Source organism: Mercenaria mercenaria, chromosome 19 (genome assembly GCF_021730395.1).
Source record: "Mercenaria mercenaria strain notata chromosome 19, MADL_Memer_1, whole genome shotgun sequence".
Lineage (NCBI taxonomy): Eukaryota > Metazoa > Mollusca > Bivalvia > Venerida > Veneridae > Mercenaria > Mercenaria mercenaria.
The window spans coordinates 26600719-26615424 of NC_069379.1; the positions used below are offsets into that span (position 1 = coordinate 26600719).

Genomic DNA, 14706 nt, shown 5'->3' on the forward strand with positions numbered 1-14706 from the left:
GACACGATGGCGTAGAGTCAGATGGTCTCTGACATCCACGCACGACAACATGTGTTCGAGTTCATCAGACTTTTTTCTTTATAGTATAAAGTGTAGTGAATATATCGATATTGCTTTAATTCTTACATTATTTTATGTAACATTGTTAACGTTTTTAACTGTTTTCTGGCATGATATTTATTTTTTATTTCGTCTGTTGACGATAGTTGCTTGAATTGTCCGTTCATTGAGCGAACATTTGTCCAGACCTGGAATATCCTGAAAATGTCTGGAAACGCTGATGACAAGTTATTTATGTTTAGATCTAAGATTTCTTAAGGAGTTTTAACTGACATTTTCTACAACGTGTAACTGAAACGTGCATATTGAAATATTGAGTATGTATTTCTTTCTACAAACGAATCATGATAATCAAATGAGCGTGGCAAATTTTCTTCATGTTAAGTTTGCAGATATAGTTTAAAAAATATATTGTCAGAGGACAACCCCGATTTGGCAGCCGAGCATTTTTCCGCACAGCTATCTGCAAATGGGGCACGAGGTCATTAGAGTTACCTTGTATTTGTTTTTCAGTAGTTATATATTAAAATTTAGGCTCGGACACCAAATAAATTTACGAAAATATACGAAATATTGAGTGCCAGGTCAATAATTACGAACAATATATTTAAGAACGCGTTTCATCTTTCTTTAATTATTTATTCCTTCTTTCGTTTGGGAAATTCATTTATTAATTACCTCAGTCGTTCGTTTTAGTTATTCATTTAGTCAGTCTCTCTCTCTCTCTCTCTCTCTTATTTATTCATTCATTCGCTTGAATAAAGACACAGTCACAGGTCTAAATATATATGGTTTATTACTAATTTACATCATCAGACTTTATAGTATATATAATTTTTATAACATAACAAGCAGAATTATAAAGGTAACAACTATTATTAAATACACTCCCTTATATTATAATACACACAACCAAATAAAATATATACACTGAAGAAATGCAGACACATTTGTATAAGAAAGAGATTGGTTTCTGATGTGTAATGCACTGAAAACTGAAAATTAAAAGAAAATCTAAAACGGAGCTTTCCAAAATTTCACGTACAAGACGATTTAGAGACATTTTGAATTATATCTTACACTTTCTTATTCACATGGACACGTAAAACAACAAAACCAACATCTATAAAAACAGTACTACACATATCAGAGATACTAAGCGTATCACTAAACTGATTTTCTATTAGATATTAATTTTTAAATTGTAGAAAATCATCATTAAGTTAAAATTAGCTAAATATAAAAATAACCGCGGATGTTAAACTTTCTCCGTGAATTAATGTCATGCAACAATAGTTATTTATAATGAACTGTGGTAGTCATACTTTGTTATTAAATGTGTTTTATTTTGTAAACCATTTTTATGGATAAATGTTTATTTTGAGTTTACAAAGTAAATGTACTGTAAAATTATTGTCCAATCATGAATTTCCTATCGAATCAGAACTGAAAAGTGAACAGTATTTAGGGAAAATGGATTAAAACAAGTTTATCTTTTAATATTCATATTATTACAACTTAGAAGTATTTTCATTTTCTTTTTTGTTTTATATTAAAAGTTTTCACAACCCGCATGAAAGATATATTTTTTAACAAAAGAACTATGTATACACGTATGTAGTGTTTCTTTCCTTGCTCTCTGATTTCAACATTATAAATCGAACTTTAAGGACAAGTCGGACAAGTCCAAAACCTCCAACATATGACAACAGTCTTGTATTTGACCAATGAGAAAGTATATCGCATTCTAAGACTGGTCTCAAGTCTCAGTTTTATCACATTGGATCCTCTCTACTCCAGCCCACGTCTATCAGAACCGGCCCTCCCGAGCGAGTACTCGACCTATACGAGTATCTGGCACTTTGCCGTCCTATTGTCCTCTGTAATGCAAGCAAAGAAAGAAACGACACACTCAGATTTGCTGAATAACGTCACTTTTTCTTTCTGTTGAAACAATACTGACTGTCAACTCACTTATCGTCAAGTCTTCTACAGCGGATGCAAGTCCGCACTCCCATGGATATCATAAACCGGCGGCTCTAACGCTGTTTCATCTGAAATTAGTGATAAATGATGATAAGTATAATGCTTCGAATAAATGGCCGGGGTTTCCCTAAACACTACTATTTGGTCAACCAAAATTGTAACAAGTCTTTTCGTGAAGTGGGACTTTATGGTGCTGTTTATAGATTATACATCATTTTAAAAGTGTCCAGGGATGGTATCAGACATTCTTTAACATATCCTTGATACAATTCCCAACGTAAAATGATAATTATAAATTATACACTTAGAGGAAATCTGACATAGATTAATCGCTAAGTGAACCTTCAGACGAATCCATAACATGTACCTGATCAAAATCAGGCAGACCTATATTAAGATTTACAACAACCATTCAATAAATACTTTGAAAGTAATTTACCAGCCAGCATGACGGCTTACCGGTTAAATATGCTTATTTCATCAAGTCCATTAATTAACATAGACAGTACATCGTATTAAGAAAAGGCTTACTCATTGCTCTTTCCCTTTCATTTTTCATAGAAGCAGCAGCAACTTCCGCGTCCGTTGGTTCATATTCATGTTGTGTTCCTGATGCCTCGCCCACTTCTTCGTCTGTCTGTACTTGCATTCGTTGTGTTGCTGGAACTTCGCCAGTTTCTTGATGGGCCACCGAGTCTGGAAGGTTATCTATTACTCTGTCGTTTATAGCCCCATCTTGGTTGTTCTGCAGAGGTGTATCTTCCCCCTCACCGATGCGTTCACGATTTCGCCTTATGACAATGACAAGGGCTATCACCCCTGTTATTAGTATTATGCTGATGACTGCAAGTATTGCAGCGATGGTCGTGTATTTGTGATCCTGAATCTTTACAAAGGTTTCATAATTTGTCTCCGGTTCTACTTTAATTTCCTCTCTTGTTGTTTTGTAGTCTAAAATATACAATTGTATAAACTTTATGTTTGAACAATAACAAGTAATCTTACAATGTTTTCTCGTTTATATGAAATTCTCTGAGATACATTTTAGGGAGGAAAAAGGTTCATACAAGTTGTTAAATAGTAATGATAAATAACAGTATTATTTTGTAAGTTTCCTTTCTTCTAGTTAGCTATGATTTTCATTAACAAAAATTATATTCAACATGAAAACTGGAACGAAGAGGTTCCATGAATTTACGTAAATGATTTTAACTTTAATCATTAAAAGTCTGACAGAAAATGCCTGTTTTCGTGTAACTTGTTCAGTTCCGGGCCGAAAGGAAATTTTAACTTTAAACTGCAGAAACTTTTAAAATCTAACCAACGTAAAGAAAACGCTTACAAGGGCATCTGGTTTTGCAGGTATTGCTTGTGTTTGCAGTTGCTATATCATCTGAACAAACATTCTCGGAGCAATTTTTACACTTGGATCCTCTTCTTAAGCTATAGCGATCTGTATCACAGTGCAATTTGGAATCTGAAGTGGGAAAACAAATGGTCAATAATTTTATTGTAACAATTTTCTACATGTTCAAACAACATCTCGAAATAAGCTGAACCTTTAACTTGTCCACGTACGTAAATTGAATCATAAAAACATTTTAATTTTGCATATTTTTCTGATACTCATAATTGAACTGAGAATTCTAATAAAGACTGATTAAATGCAAATCAATAGTTTATTGCATTCACTCAAAATAAAATAGTGTTAGTAATTGTTCATAAGCTTGTTGGAATCCCTCCGCCCTTAAAAAGTCGTTATTATATAGGTGATACTGCAGGCGCTGGGCAGATACTAAGATTGTGAGGAGGCACTTTAAACAATATACTAGGGTAGGCCATCCAATGTGACTTTTGGGTACCGTACACACGTAGAAAACGTCCCGACTAAAGAACATTTTGTAACGGTTACCGCTTTTTCGTGAAAAAAAAATCTATTTGCATAACGTACATCCTTTCAAAGTTGGGTGAATTATTTGAGAAAAGAACTGAGAACTGATGGCAAACGCTTTGTGCGGAAGAAAGCACTCATTTTGCTGTCTTTGACGCTCTTTATCTTATGAAAACCCGCGGAGTTATGAGGACAGTTATAGGCAAACTGTTACCTAAATTGGAAAGTTTTCTTCGTGTGTACGGTATCCATGTTAAATGGGCTGGACCCCTTATACTCTAGGTATATCAATCAGTTATAATTTTGAAACTAAAGTATTGGCATTTACGTTTATAACACAGAAAATTCTATAGAAATAGAAATGAATATTCCCCATGTTTTTATTGCTGTACCTTTGCAGATAGTTTTACTAAGACTCTCTGTGACATTTTCAACATCTGCCAGTTCCGGTACAACGAACACGTGATCTTCATGTGATGCAACTTTCTCCTGATCTAAAGATGCACCGTTCCCTAAGATCACAACGACTGTCTTTTTCTTCCAAATAAGTGAATGGCGAGTGTCAAATTTAGTTGAGGATTCCACCAATATTATAACAAGTTCTGCCTTTGACTTATATTGATTAACTCCGTAGAATGAAAGTAAATCTCTATCGATTGCTTTACTGAATGATATTACGTGGTTCTCATCGGGCCTCACATTACTTAGTGTTTCTTTTAGTTGATCAAGCCAGTCGTTATTATCACTTGGGATGGAAAATGATGCTAGTTTTTCAATGTCAGATCCTATCAAATTAAGGTCGAAAGAACTTCCTTCCGGAATTGAAGATGCGACACTGCTGAGAAGTTGGGAAATCTGTTCTTTCTGTCTGTCTGACGTTACGGCATCATCAACGTACACTTTTACATCTAGGGCTTCACAGTCTGCAGCTGTGAAATATATGGTATTTTATCAATAATATAATACTTATAAACAGAGTCAAGACGAAAACCTACGATCAATGACGGGTGTGTAGTTTAGCACTCAATGTTGCTAGGATAAAGTCAAAATTTGCAGAACAAAATTCTGATGTCTTATTGAATTATTTGCCTGTCAATAGTTATAATTTTTAACACGAAAGCTTTTCGATAAATGTACACTGGCAAGATAAAAACACATGAATTATATAAGCAAGGCAAAATCCAAAACAGTCCTTTTAAGGCACTGACCTCAAGAATGATCTATCTTTAAAATTGAACTTTAATCATATTATTAACATTAGAATATAAGTTTTAATTTCTAAACTTTCTTAAAAATGCTAGATCAAGAAGAAAAAAAAACAGCTCCGAGTCCGGAGTCGGGAATGGAAGCCGCGGCAATAAAAACTTTCCCGCTGTCTTTACGACCAGCCCCCACACATTGCTCAATATGAAGAGTGCAGATCTACGGAGCGCGGGTCGTGAAATCCCGGGTGAGGCGTATGTTCTCCGTGACAATTTGTTAAAAGGTATTACAAATTACCAATACACCACTGAGGACGTTAAATCATTAATTTAAAAGCAGTTTACCTCGTGTAAAGTCGTGACATCTGTCAGCAATTAAGTTTCATAGCTTTCTTAACAAACATAGCATTAATTCTTGATAACTAAAACAAAATCTCTGTTTTTGTTGTCGTACGATCTGGAGGCCAGTGCCTTTAAGTAAACAAATTTATAACCTTAATTTTTTTAAAATGCTTTATTTATTTTGTGTTGCCTGGTGTAGGGTGTTTATGAATTGTGTGTAACACGTTATGAAAAAAAAAACCCACACAAAAAAACAACATGAAAATACATCAAGCTTAAAATGTACTAGAAGGGACGTTTAATATTTCTTTTGTGAGACCAATCCTACAGGTAAATTAATTGTGAATATAGAAATGGGCTAGGAATTTAAAAAAATGCATGTAAACGCGTACTAATTGAACGACAGTCCCAAAATAAATGGTAACAGAAAAAGCATTAATATCTGTCCTGATGAGAAACAAACAAGATAAACTGTGTTCATACTGTTCAAATCATATCCAAAACCGACTTTTAAATCTTTGAATATTTAATAAGTTATATGCTGTGAACCCCGCTTCTCTCTAACGAGCCCACTGTACCTGATAAACACTGTAAAGTGGTACATGTACTTTTTAATTAAAAATGACCTTTCGCATGATACCCTAGGATCTTATAACTTGTCAATTATGTAATTATTGCTGTAGATTTTTTTAAGTAAAACTGAAAAAAAAAAACGGTTTCTTGTCCATAATAAAATTTATCCTTTATTCTGCATCAATATTTAATTTAAACCCCCACATACTAAGACCACGGTAGCCTTACTCATTTGGTTTATTGGGATGACTTATTTTTACAGTTGTCATCCCTCTAGTCAAAAATTATCACGTGGCCCCAAAACGTCCTATTATTTGGACTAAGGCCACGGTTGAAAGTATTTCTTTTACTTGTATGTTTACTGTCACAAATTTATACGGAATATAAGTATAAATCCCGCACATATAAAATTTTGATAATTATGACTTTTCTTCATTAAAATGTTTCAATACAGAAAATATTTGTGTACATTACAATATGCACTTAACTTCTATTTATACGTTCAACGATGCATGAGAACCGTAACAATCAAACAATAAATTATAATATATAAACATGCTGTCGTTTAAATTTTAATATCATGCGGGAGTACAAGTTCGTTTTCGTAAACATCATGTTTGTAAACATCAAAGATCGCGTTTTGTAATCTTAACTCAGGGTTCCATATTTTAGTGTTTCTTGTATAAGAAAAACGTGAGCTCAAGCTAAAACAAAACATAATCAGAAAGTAGAACGGCCATTTAATAAGTAGAGAAATTTTGGGTTGAAAACGTGTAAACACGTATGACCTAGTATTCGAACTGTAGTATTAACCGCACAGTATTTTTAGCAATATGTAAATAAACAATCAGTATCCTCGTTTGAAATAAAATATTCATTGGTTGGCTTGATGGCGCAGTAGGTTTGGTGGATGGACATGTAACCACTTGCATCCGTTCAACATTTTTTTTTATTTTGCATTACATACTTTGTGTAAGTTTGTTTTTCTCTGGTTTCTAATTCATTGTTTTGTTTCTTGTTTTCGAATAAAATCGGAAGTACCTTTAAATCAATCGATACTGAAATTATGAACTGACGATTCTTTTATTAAAGTGAAGTGTAAAGATTGTTATAAAATTTATAAAACTTAAACTCGTACATCTTACAAATATCACAGGAAAACTGAAAAACAACATCAGATTAAATGCGGAGTGTATTAATTCATAATTACGTGTTAATAATGATATAAGTTAACGTTATAACTAGATTTACTAACTTGTATTATCTATACAGTGCTTTAGGGTATAGCGGATAGCTAACTAATTTTTCCTGCATTCCAATTCAAAGAAATGACAATAATAGTGTTTTTTTTAGTATATCAGACAGAAAACATCTATTCTTTGTATATATGTTGAATCGTATTGAAGAAAAATAAATTAATGAAATACAGTTTAAAAAACATTTTTTACGGGTCTGGGAATCGAACTCCCTGGGAATCACCGACTGTCTTATGATATTGTTTTGTTTGTTTACATTTCAAAAAACCTTAATACTTTCCGATACCTATACAGTATATTAAACGAACACATGGTCATACCGTGTAGAAAATAAAACAATACAGCTAAACAATTTCTTAAAATTCATAATATTATGAGACATGAAAAACAACCTACCTTTTCCATTTACACAAGAAAATATAAAAACCAATTCAATGTAAAATACTCGTATACACTTCATTCCTCCTACAGCCAGTGCTCAGCGGAATGTAAAGGTTTTCCGCTCAAGTTAATTTTAGTAACTGGCAGGTTTTCCCCTTCCTAATTATAGATGAGCAGGTAAAACGCATTAATTTGAAAACTGGAAAACTCATATTTGGAAAACCAAATTAGAAATCAGCTGCGTTGTCGTCGGTCTAGCGCTGTTTGTAACTATTGTCACTTTCAATGGGTGTTTTATTTTTATTAAAGGAAAATATACGGTCCAGCTGAAGTGCTATTTCTGCTGTGAATGTAACCGGGCCGAACAGGGTTAGTAATCAGAAGAGTGTCAGGTCACGGTTTATACGTTTATATCATAAAGCATGAAAGCCTGTAAAATACACAAAACATGTATAAGACCTAATACAAAAAATCTATACAAATCTGATTAAAACAAATTACAAACGCGCACATAAAAATATCACAGAAGTACGATCCTACAGTAACGTTAATTAGTTGAATAAAACAAGCCTACCAGGATCGTCTGCATGTCATTATTTACATAAACAATGCGATTGTGGTACTAATTAGTACCGAAGTAGATAGTATAATTTTATTTTAACGGTACTTGGTAACATTCACAAACAGTAAAGCAGGTGTATTATCCCATAAGTGGTGTTAAATGTGTATATTGTATTATTCTTAACTCTAAATACGATGAGTTATCCCATAACAGATTTAGTGCGTCGGACCTCTATTCTTTTTATGTTTGTATGGTATAGGTTCGAGTCCTTCTTTTTTTAAAATTATTTTACATGTTTCTAATGTTTGTAACGATCGCAACATTGGTTTCATTTTCCCTGCAAGAGTTTTCTTTATTTATTTTGCAATATTAATAGATTCAATATCTATTAATTCTAATATGAGATCCAGTGAAAATGTCAATAAGTACTCTGTATAAGTGCACGAGAAAATCATGATACAAATAGTTTTACCTGTATTAATTCTCCAGGTAAAACATGCTGGAAAAATAAAATAAATAAAAACGTAACTTGTCCTGTATTCGAACCAGCACCGAAAGCTTACAAATAATACGTGTTAACCACTAGACCACGTCGCTGCTTACATCGGTTTTGCGAAATATGATATTTGTCATAGAATGTGTACACCTGATTCCCTCTTTCACTGTTCTGGGTTGATCCAGTATTAGTAAATGAAGGCCACAGTTATCGCGTTTTGTTTATTGTCATAGAACGTGTACACCTGATTCCCTATTTCATTGTTATGGGTTGATTAGTAAATGAAGGCCACAGTTATCGCGTTTTGTTTATAGATATCCTACAATGAAATGATTATAATTATCTAAGTATAATCCCAAGAGGCGTCTCGCGACTTTAAGACCAATATGCAACTTCAAAGGAGCGGGAAGTTAGGGTTTGGTGGGTGAGTAAAATGTTAAAAAGGGTTCATGCACGTGAGAAAAGGCGAAATGCATGAGCTGTAATGAACAGTATACACAAGCGAATACACATCAAAATAGATTTCAGCCATATCAAGCCTGTGGCAGTAGTTATTACCAAGACAAGGGAGATAAATCCTCTGACCTTGCAATGCTAGATACCGTGACGTCATACTACAAGGATGTTGTTGGTTGGTTGTTTTAGGTTTAACGCCGTTTTTACAACAGTATTTCAGTCATGTAATGGCGGACAGTTTACCTAACCTGTGTGCCTGGATTCTGCCCAAGTTCAAACCTGTTCTCTACAAGTAATGCCAACTTCCCCACACGAATCAGAGTATAAGGACGCATGATTTCAGACACAATGTCTTTTATCAAATCGTCATGGACAACATACGCCTCACCCTGGGCTCGAACTCGCGACCCCGTGATCCGTAAATCTGCGCTCTCACTATTTAACGTGCATGTAGAATAAGTAGGCTGTCTTCTCCAAAGAGAAATGTTGGGGGAGAACTGTATTTAAATTTTTTTTTTTCATTTTCACTTAAAATTTTCACATTTAAAAATAATTCATGAGTTGTTAACGGTATTTCTAATTGTTTGTATTGTGGCACAATAATTTAGATCCATCGTTTAAGTACGAAATGTCTTTGGTCATAGGAATTCGCGATCATTAACTAGTAATAGTACTAAACTGTTTAAGCGTTTTTCTTTCACTGTATAAATTCAATATTTTTAAAGATTAAAATCAAGGTCAGAATCTACAGACCTTTAGATTTATAACGCTGTCATATACCTGGTTTGTAAATGTAACGGGTCAAGTCGTTCTCGTTTCAACACGTTATCGGGTCGGCTAAGCTGGTCGAATCAACGCCGCCCCCCCCCACCCCCCCATCCAACTCCCCCCAACTTCTGGAATAATTTTTCTTAGGCCAAGTCTTAGACACCTGGCCTTTCAAATTCTAGAGGAGCGACAGTATTGAATTGTTTACAGAAAGATCATTCGATTCTGCTTTTCTAGAATTTATGTAAACAATGTGATGTTTGACTTATCCAAGCCTAACAGCTTTGTTTGTCCGACTGCGGATAATATATTAACTGCTAAAAGCCATAATAGTTGCAAAAATGGATATCAGTTAAAATTCATGAATTTCGTTTTTTGCTTGCATAAATTTGTTAAGGTTTATAAGAATGTTTTCTAATTTTAATTTTATTTCAATTTCATAACGACTGACTGCCATGCCACGAAAGAAATCCACGGATAGACTGCTCCCATCAGTCCAATCACGGGAGGCAACCAGCTCGCTTATCAAAAGGATGTAGACAATATTGTTTCATGTGTGTCTCAGTCTGTCAAAATTGCACATTATCCGTTAAAATAGATTGGAGGCCGTCAGCTCCCTAATCAAGGCGAGGTGAACTAAATTAACAATTCGACGGACCAAAATACCGTTTCATTCATGTAACAGCCTGCTGACCCAATTGTTAAAATACTTCATTAAATAATAGCATATATAAACAATTCGACGGGTCAAATTACCATTTCATTTATGTCACAGCCTGACCCTATCGAGTATCGGACACTTTACAACAGTATACAAGTCAAATGGTTTATCGCGGCCAGAAATTTATACAAACCGGACAGAAGTTGCGAAATTGTCATTTGTGCAGGAAAGAAGCGTTTACCATAATGTCCAGTACTGGACAGGTATAGTGAACATGCAAGGACACAGCCAATTTTCTCAGAGGGGGTCCGATCCCCTGCCCCCCCCCCCCCCCCCCCCCCCCCCCCCCCCCCCCCCCCCCCCCCCCCCCCCCCCCCCCCCCCCCCCCCCCCCCCCCCCCCCCCCCCCCCCCCCCCCCCCCCTCCCCGGAAATTTAGAAATTTAGCACTTCATTTTTTGCATTCTGGGACAGTTTTATGGACTAACCTGTTAAATTTGGGAAAATGATAAAATAAAGCTTTCTTGAAGGTAAAATTCTTAGTTTCTTTTAGATAAATAATATGAATTATGTCGAGGTCGTATGTAGCAACAGCCGCATATACTTTACATGCAGTCCGAATGTTGTCTTTTTCGAAAAACATTTTCTTTCCTTCTTGTCTTCTTTCCTTTTTTAAAGATTTTCCAGAGGGGGTCCGGACCCCCGGTCCCACCCCCCTGGATCCGCGCATGGTGACATATCATGCTTTCTGTTTATGCAGGTAAGCTTGTGTTTGGTTAAATTTCAATAGAGCACAATTGTCTGAACAGTGTACAAACTCATTACTGTTTTTTTCAGGCAATGGTGGAAAAAAGTGGTAGACAATGAAAGTAGTAACATTTTTATTAAAAAAAAAAAACAATGAGACAAACATTTCCAACATCTTTGGACGGTTCAAAAATCCCATGTTAAACATACGATAAAGCCCGAAACGCGTGAAAATGTTCCGAATGTAAATCGGGTGAAGTAAGCGCTCTATGTATTGGGTTAGATTATGCGTCTAGATTGATTAAACTGGGCGAGTCTACTTACTTATTACTTGAGGATGAAAAAAAAAACGTGTTTTTTAAATGTTGCTCTTAAACAAGGGTGGCGGTTGAACTACTAAAAGTACAACAACAGTTAATTCACAACAAATCGTACGGTATGTTTTATAATCAGTAGAAGCTAGTCGTGTTTACGCTTATGAGACCTGTTTCACCCACAAGTAAAGAATTCACAGGTCCATCATGAAATATTTTCCCCAGCGTGCAAATACTTGTCCTATTCAATATGATCGGCCGCGATCAATAACATCACCAGAAGTTCAATCGTAATGTGTCAGATGTAATCATTACTTGAAGATTACAGAAAGAAAATTCTTCTTTTCACTTACAGACTGTAAATGTGTACTTGTTACTCGGATTCTATGTACTATCTACAAAATTACAAACTGAGAATTGGTGCCAATGCTTGCAAAACGTATTTGTTGCAGAGGCAGTGCTTGAAACTAGTCAGCTGGTTGTCTGCGGTACAAGCTGAAATCACATCAAGTAAAATATTTCTTGTTCCGTTTCGTTCCGCAAAATACCATTACCTATATAGATAATGGTACTTTGCGGAACGGAACGGAACCAAGTCAGGAATAAAGCTCAGCTGGATCTAATGTAGAACTGACTAATCTGAATATGTTATAAACATCAACAGAAGTGAAATCATACTGTGTCAGATGTAATCCTTACTTGAAGATTACAACAAGATCATTCTTCTTTTCACTTACATACTGTAGGTGCATACTTGCTACTCGGATTCTATGTACTATCTACAAAATAACAAACTGAGAATTTATGCCAATGTTTGCAAAACGTATTTGTTGCAGAAGCAGTGCTTGAAACTTGTCAGTTAGTTTTCTGTGGTACAAGCTAAAATCACAATCAAGTAAAATATTTCTTGTTCCGTTCCGTTCCGCAAAATACCATTACCTATATAGCTAATGGTACTTTGCAGAACGGAACGGAACCAAGTCAGGAATAAAGCTCAGCTGCATCTAATGTAGAACTGACTAATCTTAATATGTTATAAACATCAACAGAAGTTAAATCATACTGTCTCAGATGTAATCATTACTTGAAGATTACAACAAGATCATTCTTCTTTTAACTTACAGATTGTAAGTGTATACTTGTTACTTGGATTCTATGTACTATTTACAAAATTAGAAATTGAGAATGGGTGCCAATGCTTGCAAAACGTATTTGCTGCAGAATCAGTGCTTGAAACTGGTCTGTTGGTTGTCTGGGGTACAAGCTGAAATCACATCAAGTAAAATATTTCTTGTTCCGTTCCGTTCCGCAAAATACCATTGCCTATATAGCTAATGGTACTTTGCATTTAAACGAAATAATCATTTCGTTTAAACGAAATAACTTATTTCGTTTAAACGAAATGATTATTTCGTTTAAACGAAATGATTTCGTTTAAACGAACGAAATAACTATTTCGTTTAAACGAAATAAAAAATAGTCTCACATTACCTAATTGGAAAAAAGTGTGTAACATGTCACTTTAGGGGCACCGTATGTATATGTATGGTACAATACATTGTATAAAACATTTACAAAACAGTTAATGACGCTGTTACGTTTTAAAGGTTGCATAGGTTATCAAAACATGAAAATGTTGTGACACGGTAAATTATTTTATCAAGAAATTTAAGCTTAATGTGACAATTCAAAAGAAAGCATGGCATGTTAATTAACAAACTAATACTTATAATATTATCCTGTAGTAATATGAAATTCAAGAACTTTAAGTAACCTTATCAACGACGAAGTGAGCAATTCTTGTTATTTCTCTTAAACTGAATTTCCGAATGATACCGATTGCGTGCTGTTGTGGGCTAATGGTACTTTGCGGAACGGAACGGAACAAGTTAAGAGGCACCCCACGGGGTATAATCAAAATGTAAAAAACAATGCTTTCAAACTAATCAGACCACCATCTCTGATAAAAAATAACCTATCGCATTCGATTCATTGTCCTGGTTAGTCGCATGTTAGTGACAAATGAAGACTGTTCTTCTTTTCACTTACAGTTTAATTGTAGCTGTATCAATATAATTGTAACTCTATGTACTATCTACAGAATTTGAAACTGAGAATGCGTGCCAATGCTTGCAAAATGTATGAGCTGCAGAAGCAGTGCACGAAACTAGTCAGTTGGTTGTCTGTGGTACAAGCTGAAATCACATCAAGTAAAATATAAATTCTTGTTCCGTTCCGTTCCGCAAAATACCATTACCTATATAGCTAATGGTACTTTGCGGAACGGAACGAAACCAATTCAGGAATAAAGCTCAGCTGCATCTAATGTAGAAATAACTAATCTGAATATTTATAAGCATCACCAGAAGTTAAATCGAAATGTGTCAGATGTAATCATTACTTGAAGATTACAGTCGGACAGTTCTTCTTTGCAATTACAGTTTGTAGGTGTATACTTGTTACTCAGATACTATTTACTATCTACAAAATTAGAAACTGAGTATGGATGCCAATGCTTGAAAAACGTATTTGTTGCAGAAGCAGTGCTTGAAACTAGTCAGTTGGTTGTCCGTAGTGCAAGCTGAAATCACATCAAGTAAAATAGTTCTTGTTCCGTTCCGTTCCGCAAAATACCATTACCTATATAGCTAATGGTACTTTGCGAAACGGAACGGAACCAAGTCAGAAATAAAGCTCAGCTGCATCTAATGGTTATTTATTGATTTGTTTTGTGTTTAACGCCGTTTTTCAACAGTATTTCAGTCATGTAACGGCGGGCATTTAACCTAACCAGTGTTCCTGGATTCTGTACCACTACAAACCTGTTCTCTGCAAGTAACTGCCAACTTCCCCAGATGAATTATCAGAAGTGGAGGAGGAATGATTTCAGACACAATGTCTTTTATCAAAGCGTCACGGAGAACATACTCCCCGCCCGGTGATCAAACTTGCGGCCCCGCGATCCGCAGACCAACGCTCTCCCTACTGAGTTAAGCGGGCGGGCTGCATCTAA

The 14706-nt window shown here is 35.1% G+C and overlaps 1 protein-coding gene across 1 annotated transcript; it reads right to left on the reverse strand.

Moving 5' to 3' along the window:
- Positions 1-837: 837 nt before the first annotated feature.
- On the reverse strand, positions 838-7865 carry LOC128551248 (uncharacterized). The gene is made up of 5 exons (XM_053531996.1): positions 7707-7865; positions 4330-4866; positions 3389-3523; positions 2578-2997; positions 838-2114 (listed from the first exon to the last, which is right to left on the reverse strand). The coding sequence occupies exons 1-5, from the start codon at positions 7768-7770 to the stop codon at positions 2050-2052; spliced, it is 1221 nt and encodes a 406-aa protein (XP_053387971.1). The 5' UTR covers positions 7771-7865; the 3' UTR covers positions 838-2049.
- Positions 7866-14706: the final 6841 nt, after the last annotated feature.